The sequence below is a fragment of the Engraulis encrasicolus genome, chromosome 6 (genome assembly GCF_034702125.1).
Source record: "Engraulis encrasicolus isolate BLACKSEA-1 chromosome 6, IST_EnEncr_1.0, whole genome shotgun sequence".
NCBI lineage: Eukaryota > Metazoa > Chordata > Actinopteri > Clupeiformes > Engraulidae > Engraulis > Engraulis encrasicolus.
In genome coordinates, this window is record NC_085862.1 from 23,613,651 (window position 1) to 23,635,997 (window position 22,347).

Below are 22,347 nucleotides of genomic sequence, written 5' to 3' on the forward strand. Positions count from 1 at the left end.
TTATTCTGGCAACTTATATGGCGTGTTTTCATGCACCAATGTTCATAATTAGGCTATGTTACAAACACATCCAGATTTATAAAAACAAAGGAGATACGCACTCCACGCTTCTAAATTGACAATCCGGTGCAACCAGAGCAGGACTAAATAATAAGTGCAAAGGGAAAAGAATCTGGTGCCAATCGGATTTCTACTTTCTGTTATTTATTTTTTCAGTGCAGTAAGACTAACGTTTCGACATGCGTCTTCATCAGAGTCTTAAAAAAATAACAGAAAATAGACATCCGTGTGGCACCAGATTATCTTCCCTTTGCACATCCAGATTTGTCTTTCTCTAGGAATATTGTTATTGTGTTTGTGTGTAAAGGGCGGGTTATGCTTCCTGCCAGTGCCACAAAGTGAGCTTATCGCAGCCATGATGCAGTTAATTTTGATTTATGCCCTGTTTTGAAGCACGGTCTGCGCAATGTCATTCCACTCTCAAACTGCCTTCAATACAAAGAGTAACCTAGGCGTGTCGGTTGTTTTTTAGCTTCACAGACTCGACGACAATGAAAATGAAACATTAAATCTTTATATCACGTGCATGTTTGATCGCACTGGCAGCCACCGTGGTAGTTTAGAACAAAGAAGTGGCTCATTTGTCGAGGACGAAGCGGAATGTTTCCTCAACCTCGGAAACACTGTTCAACTGTCCAAATAACTTCAGCGTCGTAACTTGCAAGCGTACGTGTTGTCTATGGTTTGTGTAAATAAATGAAACGACAAAGCACGGGCAACTTATTTAATGAAGAGCTCACAGTCCGTAGACCGACGAAGGTTAGAACAAGGAAGTAGCTTGTTCTCGACTCGAGGACAGAGCAGGCTGGTCGAGAGGACCAATCAGAGACTTACTTTCGCCCTTCACTCCGTCGCTGTCTGCATCACTCCCTGCGTCGAGACACAATTTTGGGGAGGTGCCCCAGAGTACCTGCGTGATGGGGGGTGCTTCACTCCGTTAACTGCGCGGCTCACTGCATCACGACGCAGGGACGCTGATCTCGAGACATAAACCACCCTTAAGTGTGCGTGTGTGTGCACTCTCACATGAACCCCGGACAACTGGCGCCATACGGCAGCCTCCAGAGCTGGTGTGTGAATGTGGAAATGTGTATGTGTATGTGTATTTTGAAAGCACTTTGAGACAACTATAGTTGTGATACTGCGCTATATAAATACATGCTGTGTTGTATTGTATTGTATACATTTACATGGTCCCTTATAAACCATATTCCAATTCCATTCTCATGTTGTTAGCCCACCTGGAAGCAAAGCAACTAAACACTTTTTTGCCAGCCTTGCCACACATGCTGTAACTCAACATGTAAATTATATCATGTGTAAATCAAATTGTACCAGCACTTCTAATTTCGTTTCCCTACTCTCATTCGGGGTTAATCATTAATCATGACCTAAGTTGGTTTGGATGTGTGGGATCAGATCATTCTGATTCAACTTGTAGAGTAACCAAACATAAACACTAAGTGTTTTACACTAATTTCAGATCATTGAGGTTGACAAACGCCTCTGTAATGAAAATGACAACTTATTAGATTAGACGAATGCCATTGCGTGCAGGCCGCAGCGTGATGTGGTTTCATCCTTCTGTTGCAGGAATGTCTCTTGCCAAGAATAACGCAAAATATATTCTTATTAGTAAGCAACTGGTTTTAGTGCTTCTGGGTCCTGGCAAGCCACACCTCCAAATCCACCAAATTTGAAGACCAAACTTCTTTGTTTAAAAGAGAAAAAAAATGATATATTGGAAGAGATGATTTGGATCTCCTCGCAGCACCTGTATAAAGTCATTAATCATTTGACTCACTTTCTTTTGCCTCTGGGGGAAGGTGTGGGTGACGCCGCATCCAGCAAATTTCGTAGTGGCAATTCAACACTTGGTGTAGTAGAGAGTCACTGTTGGTCCAGTGGCGGAACAATTACACACAGGTCCCCAGGGCACAATACTGATAGGGCCCCCCATATGCTCTGCCAAGGTGAAGATGGTGCCCCCACCACCAGTACGTGAGGTAGCCAGGCTGTCCTGACGTGACGCAACACTTTCAGCGTTGCAACTAGTCAGGTCAAGAGCAATGCAAGTATTTTCTGAGTTCCCGAAAATACGGGAACTCCTCCCACTTTGTCGGTAAGCAAACAAACATAAGCAAACCAAGGGAGGTGGGTCAACCATGCCATTTGGGAGGCGTTAATTGTTATGCTCTCGGTCAGAACAAGTTTCGAAGAGATATTGATATTCAGACTATATGTGAGGCTCCCCTGGCCCCGGCGCAAGAGACCCCCCCCATATAGCTCCACACCGTGTTAGTCCTACTAGCTGTTGAATTGCTAGCTAATTTTATTTGGTTACACTTTTCTTGACGCTGGCGTCATACGTATGACATAACAGTGTCATAACAGTGTCATAATAGTGTTATGAACGAGTCATAAACATACTGCCAATGTCATAAATTTTTTATGGCCATGAAAAGTTGACTTTGTTCGAATTTCACTTAAAGACAAAGTCATACAGTGTTTTTGACATTGACATAATGTTTGACACATTCATGACTGCATTATGACAATGTTATGACACCGTTATGGCATACGTATGACGCTGGCGTCAAGTAAAGCGTTACCTTTTATTGGAACTGTGCCTCAAGCATGTATTGTTTCAGAATTTCTTAGTTTCTTTTTTGTAATCCATAATCACTCGCAATTGTCAGAAAATGGCATTTGCCGTATACTTGTGGACCTGGATGACTGACACATTTACACATGCATGCACACACGCACACACACACATATTACTATCTTTGTGAGTACCTTCCATTGACCCTAATGCATTTTACTAGCATTCAAAACTGCCAAACTGTGCCCTGACCAAATGTTTTTGCACTTATACAACATATTTAATGGCTGTCAGGACTGACCAAAATGTCCTCCCCACTCTCTTTCGGGGTTATATTAACCATAAAGTAAGTTGGTTTGGATGTACACAAAGTGTTTTTAGATTCAGGTTCAGATCAATGAGGTTGACAAACTTATTTCATAGATCAGGGATTCTCAAACTTTACCATGACAAGGACTCCCATATACCAGTACATTCCGGCCAAGGCCCCCCCTTACATGGGTCATGCCACATAATATTTTCTGTGCACCCCCTTTTATAATCATAGCCTATGACTGTCTGTCGGTGTCAGTGCCCCATTGGGATATATAAAGTAACGTTCAGAGATGCAATAGATAATTATAATGCAGTTCTAATCTAATGGTAATAATGTACACTCATTTTTCTTGCAACCCCTCACAGCCACCAGGGGTACCCACCCCCCACTTTGAATACCACTGTGATGGATTAATTCCCATTGCGTGCAGCGTGATGATGTGGTTTCATCCTTCTGTTGCAGGAATTAATGCCAAGATAAACATGCTCTTGCTCAGCAACTGGTTTCAGTGCTTCTGAGTCTTAGCCAGCATTCTGGGCTGCCAGGTCATGACAAACATTTGCTGCCACACCCATGTGCTGCTATCTGTTGCGTGTTGTGGTTGCAGTTTGTCATTGTAATATGCAAGTCTTATGTTTTTGAAACATGATACAGTATGACACTCCCTCACATTGCATGGGAAACAATTTTCCCCACTGTGAGCGTCAGTGTTGCCAGATTTTCTACGACAAATAAGTGTCATGAAAATAAGTCCAAAAGAAGTCACCGACTGGCTTCCTGAAAACAAGCCCAAACGAAGCAAAAATGTGTTTTCTCCACAGAGGCGATAGCCTGGTTGTCACAGAAGGTGCGTTTGTGTACACAAACTTCCGTCTGGTAGCACTGCAGTTAGCATGCTGTTCTCGAGTCAGAAAATAAATGGTGCATTTATTGCTACTCACCACCAACAAATTCCTCCAAAAACGTTTTCTGTTCAACTCCAAAGAGTCAATATAGTATATAATCTGTCCTGTGATTCATCTGCCGTTGATATTTAAGCAAAAAATGCTCCGTTTATTTTCTACTCGAGAGGAGCAGCGCTAGCAGACGGAAGTTTGTGTAGCTCTCCACCAGGGGGGCTCCAGAGCTACACACATGCACCGTCAGTGAGAACCAGGCTACAGAGGCGATGCATCAGCATGACACTAAAGGGCCGTACACACACGTCGCTACTAGTTACTCGCTCAGCGAATGAAGTCAATAGAATGTCAATGTGTTCCAGCGAGACGAGCAGGCGAGTAGGCGAGTACTGTACAAACGATGCGATGTGGGCAGATCCCGAGTTGAAAATATTTTAACTTCGAGCGAGGCGAGTAAGCGAGTAACCAATTGGAATGCAGAGTTTGGTACTTCTCGCCTGTCCATTGGCAATTAAAACCACGGGAACTTTCAGCGAACGTTCCGTGAAAGAGTGGCGAGTAGGCGAGCAGCTAGTAATATGTGTGTACGCCACTTTAGGCCTGGCCTGATTAATATCTACTTTCAAATCTATTGAAAACGTTCTGACCTCGAACATGACGATTAACGTTTCCCAAACGGCATGGTTAACCCACCTCCCTTGGTTTCCTATTGGTTGAGGCCAGAAAAGGCTGTGCCAAAGTTTTTACAGGCTTTACATATACAGCCACTCCACTCACTCGATCCATACTTGCAGTTCACCTATGAGCGTTGTCGAGAGAGCGCAGCTCATTCATTCCGAATGGAGTCTGCACTCCCCCGTTGGCGCCCCTAGAGTACAGTACCACCTGGAAAAGTAGTGAGTGGAGAGGCTGTATACTGTATATAAACCGGCTGGAGCGCAGCCTGTAAATAAATGAACGGTGCGCTATCAAAGTTCTCTATGCCTCGGTTTCCATGTCAACAACCCCGCGACTCTACGGAATGAAGTATTGAGTAACTTGAGCCTCGTAAATGGATGGAAAATAGAGATTTAAAATGATGGCTACTTCGGTGACGACAGACTCGCAGCAAAAGCCCAATTTTAGCATTGACTAACTAGCGCTGGAATTTTGAATGCAGGGGACGCATCAGAAGTGAGGTATGTGGAAAAAGTTAGTGCTCAGCATCATGTTTTAACACTATTTAAGCCATTTCACAACAGATTTCCCCTGTAGCCCCTTAATGCAGGCTGTACCTCCTGTGGCACACTGTATTAGTCATTGAAAAGTTAACTACCACAGTACTACAATACTACGACATAACACAGGGCTTTTAGTAATGCACTATGACTTGGTAATTCCCATTCTGGTAACAGTAAATTTATAACGGCGTGTCTTAAGGGGTTAAGCAGATTTCAAGAAAGGTTACATAACTGGTCATGTAGCAGATCTTAATCAGGGGTCATTCTGTGTGGGGTCATTTCCTTTGACATGCACTCTAAGAAAATTTCCCTGCAAAATAACGGCAGTTACTGGCAATTATATTTACCTGTAATTCTACTGTTATTTCACACCAAAAATCAAATACAGCTCATTGCTGTTTAATGTATCACAGTATATAACATTTTTTCAGCAGCAATTGAACTGTTAAATAACAGTACTCTACAGAACGTTCACAGTATTAGTATTGTTAAACTAAAAGTGCTCTACAATATTTATGCAGTAGTATAAGTAAAATAACAGTACATTTCAGTTAAAAAGTTGAATTGTACTGTGTGATGACAGGCAAATACTGGGTCATAGTTGTATTCATGAATATGGCCATGGCAACTTCCCACCCCACCCATCATTCTCCATAACTGTGGTACCCTGACCATGTTACCACCCCACCCTCCCATCGTTCACCATGACTGGAGTGCCTTGAGCATGATACTATGGCGCTATGCTGTATTGAGAAAATGGTTTGCGGTGGTCCTTTGAAAGTGTGGGCATGAATAAAATTTCAGAGTACGCAGTGCTATGTTACAATGATAGTGTGCGAGGTGGGCTTTTTACTGTATCTCTTGATGACCCAATGATGAATATAGCATTGGTCAGTCTTTAAAAAAATATTTTGCACCAAGTAGCACAGCAAACAAGCAGCACTACAAGCTAGCTCTCAAAGCAATGCCTAATTTGCAGCAGGCACATTATATGCAACAATGCCACAAATGATGCCACATACAGCAAGCTTTCACAAAGAGGAAAGTGTGCAAGCATGTAAGCAAGCTTGTAGGCAAGCAAGTGTTATGCTGTGCCATGCAGGCCAGCCAGCAGGCAGGCAAGCAACTGAAGTGTTGATAGTCCAGATTTATATACAGGTGCAAGAGTACCATGTGACCAGAGTCATCAGGCCCTTGGCAGGTGACGCCCGTAATTGAATAATGGCATAACAGCCCTACTCAGGTGAGGCCAGGCACTGATTAGCAGATTGGTTTAGATGGGGCTGCTTGTTGCAAGAGTGTTACAAGTCCTTAAAATGTTTCAGCCATTTACACTTTCATCACTATCAAACAGAGGCGATTCCTCTTTGAGTACAAGGGAGGCGCCGCCTCCTGTCCAAAATCACGGAGAATAGTATGTAAACTAATGCTTTACACAACTTAATAACATTGCTATTTCAGACCCAGCTCCATAGAAAATGCATGTGCTCAACTTAGAGATGAAACCAATCTGTTATAAGATCCCGAGGCTCGCACAAGTTTTTTTCCGCTCATGACAACGCAAGCGAGTCGAGTCTCAATGGACTTCAATGGCATGTGGGATTGTACGATTTTTCAATGGCAAAATGCTAAACGGTCATTGGCTATTGCCGTGAAATTTTTTTGATTTTGAGACTGAGCCTCACTGGGAGTGAATGGAGAAGAGAGAGGAGGGGGGAGGGACCGGAGACTGGAGCTCCGACTTGTGATTGGGTGAACCCCGTGTCAGTAGGCTACAGTAGTTGATTTCATTTCGAAATGCGGATATGTTATTAATTTGACTGAGAAGTTTCGTCGTGGTAACCAGTGGGGAAGCTATTCATTGCGGTGTACTCCAGTTTTGTGTACATATTCTTGTAAACCTAGTGACACTAGTGTTGCGAATAAAGTCTTAATAGTGGCATGTCCTTAGGGTAGGGTGGGGTAAAACGCCCCCACGGGGCAATATGCCCCCTCACCTGTTTTCCCTAAAAAACCACTAAAGGGCTTAAATATACATTTTCACTGTTTCTATGCATTACGTTGACAACGGGGATATACAAATTGTCCAGAGAAAACGACTGAAACAAAGTATTTTTTGAAGGGAAACGATTTACATGGTATTGATCTAATTTTCAGATGTGAGTAAACACGTGTTTATAAAAATGTAGTTAAGCATTATATTGCAGTATTATATGATAGAAGAAGAGTGAAGTCTGTAGTTTCAGAGTATATAGGCTGTTTATAATGAATACAATTACATTTTAATAACTTGACCATTTTTTGAAAAAACAGCTTGTGGGGTAAAACGCCCCCTATGCAGAGGGGCAAAACGCCCCCAGGGGACTATCACAATATTAGGCTATAATAACATTATTATTAACATTACTTTGTCAAAAAAAACAAAAAGAATTATATTTCATGGTGTAAACAGATGTTAAAGTCTGAATATTTGAACAAAACCTAAAATATTTAGGCTAAGTTACCTCATCTATTTAAATATGCTAGCACAGTTAGCACAGTTAGCTCAGGCTAATAACTAGCCTATTGTATAATAGGCCTATGATATTTATTAATGCATGTATTCATTTTCATATATACATTTAGCCTAGTTATTGTGATATAGACCTATATTTATTCACAATATATGTTTATTCATGCTAAATTTAGCTTGTATTTTACATTTGACTGTTCAGATTTATGCATATTAGGCCTATATTTGTTAATTCATATCATCCTTAAATAAATATGAATACGATATACTGCACTGTTGAAAATATTACCTCTCTTTTCTTTTCAGAGGTTAAAATTCATACTCTGGTCACTTTGGTGATGATATATGAAGCAAACAGGCTAGTAACAAAGGGGGGCATTTTACCCCATCTCAGGGGGCCTTTTGCCCCACTGGTGGGGTAAAACGCCCCCTTCACACCCAGTTTTGTTTTTGTTAAAATATGAATAAACTATTAATTTGTAACAATTTCCGTGATGGATTATTAATCATGTCACTGCCACCAAATACTGTGACAAAAACTAAATCATATGGCTTACTTCTGCTTAGAGAAAAGTTACACTTTCCTTAAGGGGGGCGTTTTGCCCCACCCTACCCTATCCTTTTTAATCTCCCAATTCAAAAGTTGAAGTTGACTTTTCGTTAGGGCTAGCTTGCAAGAAAGCTAGAGAGCTATGCAAAATGCTAAGCATTGTGGATTAAATTCTGGCGAATTCCAGTCGTCCTTATGAGGAGAAAATGAATATCAAGGAGCAGAGCAGAGCACTGCCTAATATTGACTTGGTGAAAAAGGTAGGGAAGAACAACCGTTTCTTTTGAGCTTTCGTGGTGTCTTATCAACTGGTTAACTGCCAAGTCCCGTGAGTGGCGAGTCCTTGTTTCCTACTGCGTTGGCAATGTCTGGTAAATAATTAAAGATTTTGCGACCTCTAGTGGTAAGTTAAGTCGTGCACCCAGTAATGAACAAAGACAACGAAGGCAAACTAAATCACATCATTATGTGGCGGAGGTAGGCCTAATGATAATAATAATAATAATAAAAACATTTCCCTATGAATAGGCTACAAGGGGGATAATGATTAATGATTAACAAATTTGTTTCAACAAAAGTCCTTTAGTGTGTGAGGCCATATGTGGCTCAGGACCAATGTAAGATGTGTGTCAAAATCCCCCACCCCCTTTATTTTTGCGTCCTGGACATATTGTAATTGAACAGCCTCCCCTGTTTGACAGACTACCAGCCGCCACTGCTATCAAAATGTATGTGCTACTCACACTTTGCTGCATCAAGCACTTTTTAAGTATTGTAGTTTCCTTAGAAATTGTTTCATCATGCTTGATAGTATCAGATAATCTTTAACCAGTCAGAATGACTTCAGTTCTTCAGGTGGTATTGAAGTTTGATGGTGATCACGCACAAGTGGAGGATGAATGGGTTTCAATGGTGCTGCCTAAAATAACTTGTTATTTTCTAGAGATGCACCGGATCCGGATCCGGATCCGGTTCCGGTTCCGGTTCCGGATCCGTCAGGATAATAGAGTTTTTCACAGGATCCGGGTCCGGCAGGATCTTAAGCAGTGGATCCGGTATCCGGCATGTTACCTAAAAATCAGGGTCTGGTGCATGTCTAGCCTAGGCTTTTCAGTCTTTCACAACCCCAATCACTGCATGGAGTGAAATCCCTTTGGAAGCGGCTATTGCAGGCAGTGTGGCAATAAGCCAATGAGTCTAAAAAATAGTTTGCGCCAACGTAATAAAAAGGGCCCACGTGTGCGAGTAGACTATATGTTTCAACCCTTTTGTAGGATCCGGTATCCGGTTCCGGATCCGGCAGGATCTTAAGCAGTGGATCTGGTATCCGGCAGGATCCTAAAAATCAGGATCCGGTGCATCTCTAGTTTTTTCCACAACGGCGAATACTGCTATTGTGCAGTACTTACTGTTTATGCTCAATATGTGACTCAAAGTAATATTTTCACAGTAGTTGTCTGTTTTTTTTCGAAAAACAGTAGAATGCTGTTGCAGAATTGCCGTAAATAAACAGCTATTTGTTACAGTGTGGTCTTCTGACACAAATAAACAAAACAATTCCTCAAATGTTCGTTGTGCAACTTGACAATTCAGAAAACACAGGTGACACAGTAAGTTCTCCAAATTACTAGTGGTGTCAATAATAATCGATTCGGCATTGCAATGCAATGCGGGGCATGGGCGATTCAATTCAATGCGGCAAGTTCCAGAATCGATGCAGCAATTTTTTAAAGTTTCAATTACTTCCGTTGATATTTCGGGAGCAAATGAATGTTAACTTAAATAAAAGATCTTCAAAACATTGAAAACTGCAAGATTGATACAGGAAACAGCCAGTAAATTGTTGCTCAGTATCTGACTACTTATATTGCCTCATCATGTATTGCCAAACATTTGCTTTGCTTTCAGTAAAAATGTAATGCATTGCAATGCATCGTAGAATTGAATCGGATCGAATCGAATCGAATCGAATCGAATCGCTACCTCCCGAATCGGAATCGGATCGAATCGAATCGTGAGGGCAGTGCCAATGCACACCACTACAAATTACTGACGAAAACTGTGAAAATTATATTATAAAATATGCAAAAACTGTCCATTCACTGCAACTGAACATTTTAAGCCTATTGAGCCACTCTTTAACAACAATACTGCAAGAATAGAGCGGTATTTTGCAAAGTCTTAATTTTCACTAATGCAAAGCTGTGCGAAGTGTCACAATTTACTGTATACTGACCCATCTGCTCTCAACGAAACATTCCGAAAGGTAATCTCAGATGTCAGTTATCTAGAACAACATGTAAACAAAAATAACACACAGTTTGACTTGAAATTATTTATTTGATTCATTGATTGTTTAATTGATTGATTACGTGTGCTCTAAGTAGCACAGCAGAACATTTGGACATCGTTTAGAGCCGTATCATCTCCGTCACCCACAGGTCTCTCCAGTCTGGCCATCATGCTACAGATCCCACGGGGACACTCGCCACTCCAAGAGCCCCAGTCTCCCCAGTCAAGGCCGTGGCCCTCCAGCACAGTCCCGTCCGTGCAGCGGAAGCGGATGTTGTTGGCCGCTGTGTCGTCCCCGTTACCCTGCGGACGTTCCACACGCAGCTGGAAGGACTTGAGCCGGGCATCCCCAGGGCACAACTGATAATCGGTCCAATCACCCCAGCTGGTAACACATACACCAATATTACATCACACTTTTTTCATCCAAAGCGACTTAATTATTTTACAGTCAAGTCAAGTCAGCTTTCATTGTCACTTTCTTCATATGCACAGACATACAAGGAAAAATGAAATAACGTTTTCTCTCTATACCATGCCAGGACATAGACATATACAAGAATGACATAAAGTGCAAGACAGGACAGGTAACAGTGATGGACTGGTAACAATAAGTGGTCAATAATAAATACAGTACAAAAGAACATTTAACATTTAACATTGAACATGTAGACAGAAGATAACATAAATATAGAATATAGACATTACAATAATAGAAATGACAACAGAACAGTAGCAATAGTAACAGTATAATAGCAATAGATACAGTCAGTCCGGAAAGTATTCACAGTGCTTCACTTTTTTCACATTTTATTATCTTACAGCCTCATTCCAAATGCTACAAATGAATCTCTGTTGTCAAAATTCTACACAAATTATTCCATTATGACCAAGTGAAAAACAAGTTGTCTTGACAGTTTTGAAAATTGATAAAAATAAAAAACAAAGAAATCATTTTTACAAAAGTATTCACAGCGTTTGCTTAATACTTTGTAGAACCACCTTAGGCAGCCACTACATTCATTTTTTCATTTCAAAATGAAAAGGGATTAAAAGGGATGTCATCAGTGTGTGCTTCAACCTTTCAGTATATTTAAATTGAACATTTTGAGTCTTCACCTGGCTAAAATAGATGGATGTGAGTTTTGAATGAAATCCTATGGAGAGTATCATGGTCTGCTTCTGTAGTCACAGTGCATGTTGACATGCATGCTTCTTTAGATGTAATTCAGATTTCCAATGTTGACGGCATTCATACATCCCCAAACGATGTCAGTCCCACTACCATGCTTGACTAGCCAGATTATGCACTTCTTTGGTACCACCACACATGCTTAACACCATCTAAAGCAAATTTGTGTATCTTGGTCTCATCAGACCACACGACATTGTTCCAGTGATCCATATCCTTGGTCTGTTCATCTCTCTTGAGACCAAGATAAACAAATTTGCTTCAGATGGCGTCAAGCATGTGTGGTGGTAAACAAGTGAGTTTTACACAAAAAGTGCATCATCTGGCTAGTCAAGCATGGTTGTGGGACTGACATGGTTTGGTGATGTATGGATGCCATCAACATTGGAAATCTGAATTACACCTAAAGAAGCATGCATGTCAACATGGACTGTGACTACAGAAGCAGATCATGATACTCTCCATAGGATTTCATTCAAAACTCACACCCATTTATTTTAGCCAGGTGCAGACTCAAAATGTACAATTTCAATGTACTGAAAGGTTGAAACACACACAATGACCTCCCTTTTAATCCTTTTTCATTTCGAAATGAAAAAATGAATGTAGTTGCTGCCTAAGGTGGCTCTACAAAGTATTAAGCAAACGCTGTGAATACTTTTGTAAAAATGATTTCTTTGTTTTTTATTTTTATACATTTTCAAAACTGTCAAGACAACTTGTTTTTCACATGGTCATAATGGAATAATTGGTGTAGGATTTTGACAACAGAGATTCATTTGTAGCATTTGGAATAAGGCTGTAAGAGAATAAAATGTGAAAAAAGTGAAGCGCTGTGAATACTTTCCGGATTGACTGTACTGTATATTAGTAGATGAGGTAGCAGCATTGTAAGCAGCATGTTACAGTGGTGTTGGTTAAAGTCCCTGGAGCAATGGGGGTTCAGGTGCCTTGCTCAAGGGTAGGCCTACTGAAGCCATGGACCAAGGTGGGGAGAGGTTATTGTGGGATTTGAACCGGCAACCCTTTGAACCTAAGTCCAACTCTAACCGCTGGGTTGTGTCCCCATTTTGCCATTTTCCCATTTTTTTTTCAACTTTTGCCAAGAAACTTTTGAATGAAAATATACACACATACAGTGAATCATACAAATCCTATTTTATATTTTATAGCTCATGGAGTCTACAGAGTCAGCAAGAGAATGAATGGATGATTTCCCCCTTTCTTGTTTTCACTGTCATTGTTCACAAAAGAGTCTTGATGGGCTTCTTGGTCTTGTTGATAGCTACATACTCAGGGAACACTGCACAGTGGTGTATGGCAATATCTAAAGGCTATCCTCCAAAATATTACACTGTGCTAGATGTGTGTTCTGTTCAACATTCATTTTAAGGAAGACCAAGTCACTACTGCACCCCGATACCATCATATACGCTGTGTTTTGAACTGACCACCAAATCCAGTTAAACACATTACTCTTTTGTGTAGCACAGAGTGGGCAAGATTATGTAATTTAAAAAGGATTAAGTAATTTACATTATTTAATCAGATGAGAGTTTCACGTCTTCTGGGTTTGCAGTGTTGTCACATAAAAGATTTAGGTAACACTTTACTTGAGGCCGGCGTCATACATATGACATAACAGTGTCATAACAGTGTCATAATAGTGTCATGAACGATCCATAAACATAATGCCAATGTCATAAACGTTTTATGGCCATGAAAAGTTGACATTGTTGTCATAACCGAATTTCACTTAAAGACGTCATACAATCTTTATGACATTGACATAATGTTTATGACACATTCATGACTGCATTATGACAATGTTATGACACCGTTATGTCACACGTATGACGCCGGCGTCAAGTAAAGTGTTACCGAAAGTTAAATATGTGCATCATTTGCATTCATGAAGCAGTGTGTGAATTGTTAAGAGCTGCCTGTCATTGTTGGAGTGTCATAGTGTGATTATTGATAATCAGCATGTCTTGCTCTCATAAACTCATATAATGATTTTACAAAACCATACATTACAGAAAGAGGCCTTCATTGCCTGACCATTCAACCTTTCCATGTAATTAATTAGTAAATACTTCCTCACCATTTTTGCGTTCTTCTTTACACAATTCTGTGACGGACTGAATGTTGGATTGAATGTTTTGACATTGGCAGCATTTTCTTTTATTCTCACAATGCCAAGTGTCCCACCTCTTTTGGAACTGGGTTTGTATATTGAAGTATACACCTACCGCATCTCTGATGTCACTGAAGCGATATGGCGGTCCTTGTCTCTGCAATGCAGCTGTATTCCATTGAGTGCCGTGTCATCCCCACCTCCTTGTTTCCCCTCCACCTGCAAGGAAAAAGAAATGTAACTTAAGAGTTGTAAATCACAACTATGAATCTAAATTTACAAGCAATGTCTAGTATATTCGCGTCTTTATATATGCTATGTGTTAGATACACTGTAAACCTTTTCAAAATAACAAACAAAAACCTCACAGTACACAATGTGTGCACTTTGTGTGTGTGTGTGTGTGTGTGTGTGTGTGTGTGTGTGTGTGTGTGTGTGTGTGTGTGTGTGTGTGTGTGTGTGTGTGTTAAAAATGGTGACATATCAGTTAATACAAAGAGAGAGGATTTGGAGTAGCATTACAATTACATGGCAAGCTTTACTTCTACCTTACTTCTACCAACGCTTTTGAGAAATGCATCCCTGATAAGAAGCTATCAGAAATCAGACAAAACGATAACTAGGGGTGTAACGGTATACAAAAATCACGGTTCGGTACGTACCTCGGTTTTTGTGGTCATGGTTCGGGACATTTTCCGTACAGTAGATATATAAAAGAAAAATACATTCAAACTGCTACTTTGGATCGGACATTTCATCAGCATAAGAAATAGTACTTTTCCCAAAGTCTCACAAAGAACAAGCCTCTACACCTGTTTTTTCTTCTTGCATTCTCTCTCGGCGTTCTGCATGAGCCACTTCGTGCGGCAACATAATGTAAAAACATGAACAGAGTAGTCTATTACTCTACCTTTCGGTACAGCACTGTTCGGTTCGGTACAGGTCGGTTCGCTTCGGTATAAATACAATACAGTGTACCGTTACAGGCCTACCGATAACCCCTCCACTCTGTACTAGCCTTGGCGAAAGCTGACTGTTGACTCTGTCTCCAGGAATCCGTCTCCATGGAGGGTGGGAGATGGTCTGATCTTACACTGCCATTTAAATTCATCAGAGTTCTAAATTCAAATTAAAACTCATATTGTGCTTTATTAGCATGACTGTTAAGATAGTGTCGCAAAAGCATACAAATAACAAAACAAAAGTGTGAATAGTGTTACCATAACCAATCAGTAATGGATCTCGCGGGTGAGATCTACGTCACCACTCTCGACTGTTTGCTGATTGGCTAAACAGTGAGCGAACCAAGCTAGGAGGGTTTCGCCAGACTATGTGCAGAGCCAAAATCTTTGGGTGAAGTACATAGGATGGTCTTCAAAGATCTGGAATTCCTATGCACAGCCAGGTTCCAGGTGCTGGTGAAGTGCAGTCATCAGTAATCCATAGTAAGGAAGAAGGATCACCGCACAGTGAACCTGACGAAGCGCAATGCGAAACGCGTTGTTCGCCTAAATAAAAAACGGCAAAACTAAGTCCACCAGTATGCGGTGATCCTTCTTCTTTACTATGGTACATAGAATGGTGTTGCCAGACTAACTCTGTACAGCTTCAGGTAATAAAATGCCACTCCATCATCTCTAGAAATAAGCCAATTACCGGTACCCACCACCTCCCCTGGAGTTAAATGATGGCTTTTACTTTTCTGCTGTTATTCCAACCATTCTGAGTCGGATGAAATTACTTCTTGTTCAAAGCTATCAATTATCGTTAAATCAAATGCGACCAATTCAAGGGAAGGCGGAACATGGTGACTTTAAAAACATACATGTGCTTACCTTCAGACTAAAGCCGTAAGCATAAGAGCCCAGTGGGCAAAAGCGGACGTCGTCCCAGCCACCCCAATACCCTCCATTGTGAACCTTGATTATGGTAGGTGACCCAAGCCCTGTCATGAGGGGAACCAGAAGGCTGACAGTGAGCACACACTGTTGCAGGTTCATGTCTGACCTGCCTGTTGTCTTCTGTTTGCCACAATGACTAATGAGGGACTTATGAAACTTAACTTTTGTAGGCAAATTCAAGGAAGTTAAGGACAGGTATGGCGTGGCTTCTAACAGCAGCAAATGACTTGTGTTTTGTGGCGATTTGGGCTACCATAAATGGAAGTAACAGAAGAGTATGTTGGCCAGGAAGCCTTAGCGCCCGCCTTATCTCAAAAGACCATTGCACAACTCCAAACATCTAATCTGATTCAGTGAACAGAAAGTGACTAAACTGGGACTAACTGACTTTTTAACATGCAAAGTGTACACACTCTCTCTCTCTCTCTCTCTCTCTCTCTCTCTCTCTCTCTCTCTCTCTCTCTCTCTCACACTCTCTCTCTCCCCCCCCCTGCAGACACACACATACAGTATACCTACATGCATGAACACACGTGATCGACTGTGTGTGCGAGAGAGTGTCAGCATTTGTCTTCTCATTTGATAACTTTACTTCTCCTGACAACTAATCATTCGTAGGACCATATGTCAGGTGTTAGACAATAAAACTGAAACTCCTGGTTGTAGACAGGTTTGACTATGACAGCCGGACTGTGTATATTGACCCTGTGGGACTCCCAGCGGACAGTTCTGGTGTAAAAAGGAGAGTTTAGGTGCACATTTAATCCTGCCGTGATTTGGGCAGCTGTGGGGTTTTTTTTTCATACAGTCCGAGTTAGCACCCGAACATCCCTTTCAGACAGCTTCCTTTTGCATCAACAGTTACTTACCGGTAATCCTGTTGGATGTGGTTCGTCCTTCTTGGTGGTACACTGACATTACCCTGGATACCATGTCTCTTGATACATTACAAAGACTTGCTGTTTTGATGACAGATGCACCAACAAGTTGTCCTCTTTTGAACTCTGATATGTCACCTATAATGTTGTATTTATTGCAATATTTTGAGCACAACTGTGCGCTTACTAGTGGTGTAGATCGGCACTGCCCTCACGATCCGATTCGGTCACGATTCGGGAGGTAGCGATTCGATTCGATTCTATGTGATCCGATCCGATCCGATTCAATTCTACAATGCATTGCAATGCATTACATTTATACTGAAAGCAAAGCAAATGTTTAATCAGTCATGGTGAGGCAATACAAGTAGTCAGTCTTGCAATGTTATGAAGTGCTTTTATTTAATTTAACATTCATTTGCTCCCGAAATATCCATGGAATTAATTGAAACTTAAAAAAATTGCCGGATCGATTCTGGAACTTGCCGGATCGATTCTGGATCGTCCATGCCCCGCATTCGATTGCATCGCTGAATCGATCATTGTTGACACCACTAGCGCTTACCCTGCTAATTGAACCTTCACACTCTGCACACTGGTGCAAATTGCACATTGGCCACCATCCTAGTCCACTTTAGCCGTGAAACTTCCCACATTGTCCAACCCCTGTGTGAGCCCTGTAATGTTGAAGCATGACATGCCTTTTACGATTTTGACACTGCAGACCATAACTTGGTTACCTTCAGTTTTTCTTGATCACGGTGATGGAGTAGTCACTCCAAAAAGCAAATTTTTATACCCTTTGACATGCCAGTTTAACCACTGACAGAGGGGTAAAACAGAGGGGAGGGGAAAAGGCGTAGTGCCAAGGGGTGAAATGGGATTCAGCTGAAGACTTCTATTTTGTCAAACATACTGTATATGAGACCTATTAGGAAACTCAGAGTGAAGTATGCGTAGGTAATGCCTGCAATATCTTACAGTAATAAAGCTGTGTAGAATGGGGACCCATTTGCCCTGTGCAGAATGTCCAATGGCGAGAATGTTTGCACAGAACCTTTTTATTGAAATTTGCATTGCTTTGCATAGTTATATTACTGTATTGTTGAATGTTTGCATAGAAGTTTTGACAACTTGCATTAATTTGCATAGTTGTATTACAAGTATTGCATTGCAGGTATATGAGCCCTGTTATGTTGAATGTTTGCACGCAATGGTTGAAGAGTGGCAACGGTTTTTGCTCATGCTTTTTGCAATTGTCATGGTTTGTCATTGTGACACTGCAGACCATGACTTGGCTTACGTACATGTGCCGGAGGAAGTTAGGTAAAGATGGTGAGATTGCGGAGGAGTCAAACAATGGAAAACATTAATGAGAGCCCATAGAATGTATAATGCATCCATCTATGTGAGAGCCCCATTGGCCATCTGCCCCCTAGATGATACCTCCTGTATCGTGCAAAGTGATTTGGTTGTCCTGAAGCAAGTAAGTGCACTCAGTCAGACGTGGTTGCATGCGTAATTTAAGCCACACAGCAAGCATATCCCTGACCTAATGGAGTTCTAATGGATAAAGGGCCCATCTCTATCAAACACGACTTGGTACTATGAAAATATATTCTTGGATATACATTTCATAAGGACAATATTTGATATACCTGGATAACCTTCCTATTTTGTATGATATGATATGATATGATATGATATGATATTATATTATATGATATGATATGATATGGTCCATAACCAGTAATGCTGCTATGTGCTCATTCTATTATTTTTGTTTTCAAACATGGACAGAATTTTTAAATATAGTGAATTCAGGTAAATTGGGCCACTTTTTTTTTTTTTTTTTTGCACATAAGCAAATGGTCCAAAGTGGCCCAATTTACCTGAATTCACCTATACTGTATACGTATATATCTCAGGAGACGTGGGTGGACCCCGTACCCCCGTGTATACGCCCCACTACACCCCTGCTTAGAACTCATCTGATGGTTGATTGTCATGAAGGTACAGATGCAGGCTTCACTTACAACCTGGAAGCAAATTCACTACTGCAGGCACCCAAGTTGGTGAAATGATTGTAGCACAAAACTAACACCTTGCCTCTACATCACACTGAAATATTATAGTGGTGCCGTTCCTGATTCACTCATTCTGTGTATATTTCCTTTCAATAGCTAATAACTCAGGAAATTGAGGTTAAGGAGCATTTTCACGTTGAGCATTTTGTATGATTGACATCTGCACACTTATCATAGAGGCATGTCAGCGTCATGGTAAGCATGAGTTAGACAACAGGTTATGAGAACACAAAGGGCAATTTCTTCTTTCTCTCTGTTGAAACATAATATATATTGGCTACAATCTATATAGTATAGGGTATTTGTGCACCATGAGTATAAGAAGAGAAGAACTGTTCCAAAAGGACTGCCAGCCCAGTGTCTGTAAAAAGTCTTTATTTACACTCAGTAAACTCAGTAAAAAATATACAAAGTTAAAGTACACAACTTACAATAGACTGGTGAGAGAGAAGACAACAGGAGAAGACAACAAAGGGTGGCCCTTTACCACTCTGCCCAGACCCTTTTCACAAATGCAACTATCACACACACATATGCAACAACTATCACACACACACACACACACACACACACACACACACACACACACACACACACACACACACACACACACACACACACACACACACACACACACACACACACACACACACAATAACAAATCACCCTGAGTAGGAATTGTACCTTTAATTGCTAACTTTTGTGGAGGCTACAGTACTTTTACATTTTTTACAATAATCACTCTGATCAGTATCCCAACTACCCTGCTGCCGATTCCGTCTCTCTTTGAGAGAGCTGCGTCTTGCAACCCCTTAAAGCCACCAGCATCCCCTGTGATTTCAACTATGTCTGTTACATTGAGTCACTACAGTTACATAAATACAGGACAATTACATGAACTCTACATACATTCTCAATGTGCCCATGTTTTAAGAATATTCTAGTTGCATGCTGTTTCACACATGTACTAAATGGAATGTTCTGGTATTTGTTTTAAACTGAATTCTGAGAATATACTGTTTGAAACCAGAATACTCCATGAATGTAACTGCAGTCATTGAGCAGTCATTAACCCTCTTCTTGAACCAGAGGTGTCAGCTGACCTAATGCTATACAAGGGCACAGTAAAGCAAAACGTTTTTTTCTTCTTCTTTTTTGCAGTTATTTATTTCAAAAAGCTTGTAAATGAATTACATTATTGCAAGTAGTGCATGTGCACTATTTTGTGTGCATTCTGTAGATTACTCTGTAGGCTAAACAGCCAAGGTAGCAAGTTTGTTATTTTTTGTTAAACTCAAACCGGGGCACAGCGATCATATCCACTGTGGATCTGCACGTGTCAACTTCCCATCTGCGGAAGAGGATGAGCCATATTCACACTGGTATTCCTGCATCCTGAAAAAAGCCCGAATTGGCTGAACATTGTCAGCTGTGCCCACTGTCCCCTCAGCCCTGGAGATTGTTACCTATTGAGGCCATGGTTGCCTCTACAGTGTTCATCCATACCGCCCCTCCTTGCTCCACCACACCCTCACCGCCATCTTACAGCAGCATTGTAGAGCCAGCCGTGCTGGATGCAGGTCGGAGAGGCTGTCTGGGACTGGCAGGGTCAAGAGTTGCCCCAATCCCAATGGCTGGACCCCCTCCTCCATTCATTACAAGGGTGTCCCCCCCAGCTCCATGGCTACTGGGCTGTTGTTGATACCCCTGCTGCTGCACCATCACCATCTGCCCCCCCATCTGCACCAGCTCCTCAGCTTGGGGGGAGCTTAGGATCATTGTGTCGGCCTGTCTACCTCCATTGACCAGGAACAGGCCAGGAGATTGTGGGGAGCTGGAGGTCCGTCGTCTGCTTGTTGTTGTTGTTGACGTAGTCGTTGTTGACGCTGGGTTGTGCACACCGTGAGGGTCCATCACACCACTCGGTCGTCTTCCCTGGATGGTCCCAGCAGGCATTACATGGCCTGAACCCTGGAGAAGCAACCCCCTGGGAGGAGCCTGAATCTGTCCACCATCAGTCACCACCATCCCTTGGGTGCCCTGACAGTTCCCGGCCTGGGACAACACCCAGGCCTGCTGGACCCCTTGCTCCTGCCCAGCCTGGGCTAGCACTATGCTCTCCCGTCGTCCCATTGTGGTCTGCCCTGAGGAACTCGATTCCTTGCGGATTGCGCCCGTATTCCCCTGGCGATCCCCAGCCTGAGATACCACGAAGCCCTGGGTACCCTGTTGGACCAGCCCATGGACCAGTCCCCCACCTTGGAGCAAACCCCCACCCTGGATCAATCCCCCTCCTTGTACAAATCCTCCGCCCTGTACTAACCCTGCTCCCTGGACCAATCCCCCACCCTGGACCAGCCCTCCTCCCTGGACCAGCCCTCCGCCCTGGACCAATCCCCCTCCTTGTACAAATCCTCCACCCTGCACCAGCCCTCCTCCCTGGACCAGCCCTCCTCCCTGGACCAGCAGCCCGTCTGTGGCCGCCTGTCCCCCGTTGACCAGGAAGACTCCCTGCCCCAGACCCATTGCAGGCCTCTCAGCCAGCAGCACTGTGTTCTGCACCTGCGGCTCCACCATGTAGTACATGGGCTGCTGCTGCTGCACCAGCACCGTCTGGGTGGGCACGGCCATGGGCATGGGAACGGCCTCTTGCAAATGCACCCTGGAGAGAGTGGCAGTGGCATTTGTATTGACGGTCCCGATAGTTGGGGACGTGGGGCTTGGCATGCTCATGCTCCTCTCTATCTGTGGTGGTTGCCCCACGGAACTAGACTCCATCATCTGTTGTTGTGTCACAGTGGTTGCCTTGACAATGCTGCTCATGCTGCTGCTGCTGCTGGTCCTGGTCTCAGCCTCTGCGATGGGCGGTGGTGGGATGGGCTCCGGTTTGGAGTACCCACAGACATGGGCGAGGATTGTGAACTTTGACCCCAGGTCGTCGAGGAACTGGATGTCATCCTCGTCCCCAAGGTCGCTGCAGCCGCCCACGGAGCCAGCGGGAGAGCCCTGTCCCTCATACTCGTAAAACAGGATGCTGTCCCTCTGGGGGTCGTTGAGGGCCATGTAGTCCGCTTTCTGTGGAGCAAGAGCAACATTTCAGTGTAAAGTCAGGATGGCCAAAGGATTGCCAACATTAACTGGTATGAGAACAGGTATGTGCAGAGCTGTAGATAGAACAGAGTTACATTATTCTTTGATCTCTGGTCACATGGTTTGACGTGGTATTATGCTAGTATCGGAGGTTCCAGCTAAACCCATCTCTGCCATAGGTTTGTGTTAGCATGGCTAGGTTACATGTACTAATTTGGCCGTGCTGCTTTTGTCCTGACTCAACTTACCATTTTAGGTCTAGTAATCACACATTCCGTTGAAATTGTGTCCTTTGAAATGCACAAAACTGTTGTTTTATCAATTCTTCTCAGACTCCACAATGATACTATGGAAACGAATGCTACATCTGGAACATTGTGAAGGCTGTCCAAAACTGAATGGGACCACGAGATCGGCCATATTTGACCATGCAATGTCAGTTTCGCCGCCAGTTTTGTTGGCGGAAGTTCCCACAGGATCCTATAGCAACTATTTTCTATCTACGGCTCTGAGTATGTGTAATACGTGTAATACACACGTACACCCCTTACCTGTGAGTAGTAATTGGCCAGTAGAGTGTCTGGCAGTGCCAGGGAGTACAGCCCATT

At 42.5% G+C, this 22,347-nt stretch overlaps 3 protein-coding genes across 3 annotated transcripts in view; all 3 read right to left on the minus strand.

Moving 5' to 3' along the window:
* The window catches only part of LOC134450929 (desmoglein-2.1-like), a 511,642-nt gene that overhangs the window by 26,145 nt on the left and 463,150 nt on the right, over positions 1 to 22,347 (minus strand). The window lies entirely within an intron of this gene.
* LOC134450932 (vitelline membrane outer layer protein 1 homolog) lies at positions 10,520 to 15,804 on the minus strand. Its single transcript, XM_063200988.1, has 3 exons — positions 15,619 to 15,804; positions 13,899 to 14,002; positions 10,520 to 10,839 (listed from the first exon to the last, which is right to left on the minus strand). The coding sequence occupies exons 1-3, from the start codon at positions 15,781 to 15,783 to the stop codon at positions 10,542 to 10,544; spliced, it is 567 nt and encodes a 188-aa protein (XP_063057058.1). The 5' UTR covers positions 15,784 to 15,804; the 3' UTR covers positions 10,520 to 10,541.
* Positions 20,192 to 22,347, minus strand: part of LOC134450572 (desmoglein-2.1-like) — a 28,791-nt gene continuing 26,635 nt past the window's right edge. The window contains exons 16-17 of the mRNA XM_063200410.1: positions 22,291 to 22,347; positions 20,192 to 21,724 (exon numbers count right to left, since the gene is read on the minus strand). The exon at positions 22,291 to 22,347 is cut by the window's right edge and continues 81 nt beyond it. Of these exons, the coding sequence (XP_063056480.1) occupies positions 20,192 to 21,724; positions 22,291 to 22,347 (1,590 nt within the window). The remainder of the gene's footprint in view (positions 21,725 to 22,290) is intronic.

Coding starts and splice junctions, on each gene's coding strand:
- LOC134450932 (XM_063200988.1), bottom strand. CDS start 15,783: ATGAACCTGCAACAGTGTGTGCTCACTGTCAGCCTTCTGGTTCCCCTC. Junction 14,003..15,618: donor CTTACGGCTTTAGTCTGAAG/GTAAGCACATGT, acceptor TTTTCCTTGCAG/GTGGAGGGGAAACAAGGAGG. Junction 10,840..13,898: donor TCAGTGACATCAGAGATGCG/GTAGGTGTATAC, acceptor ATGTGTTACCAG/CTGGGGTGATTGGACCGATT.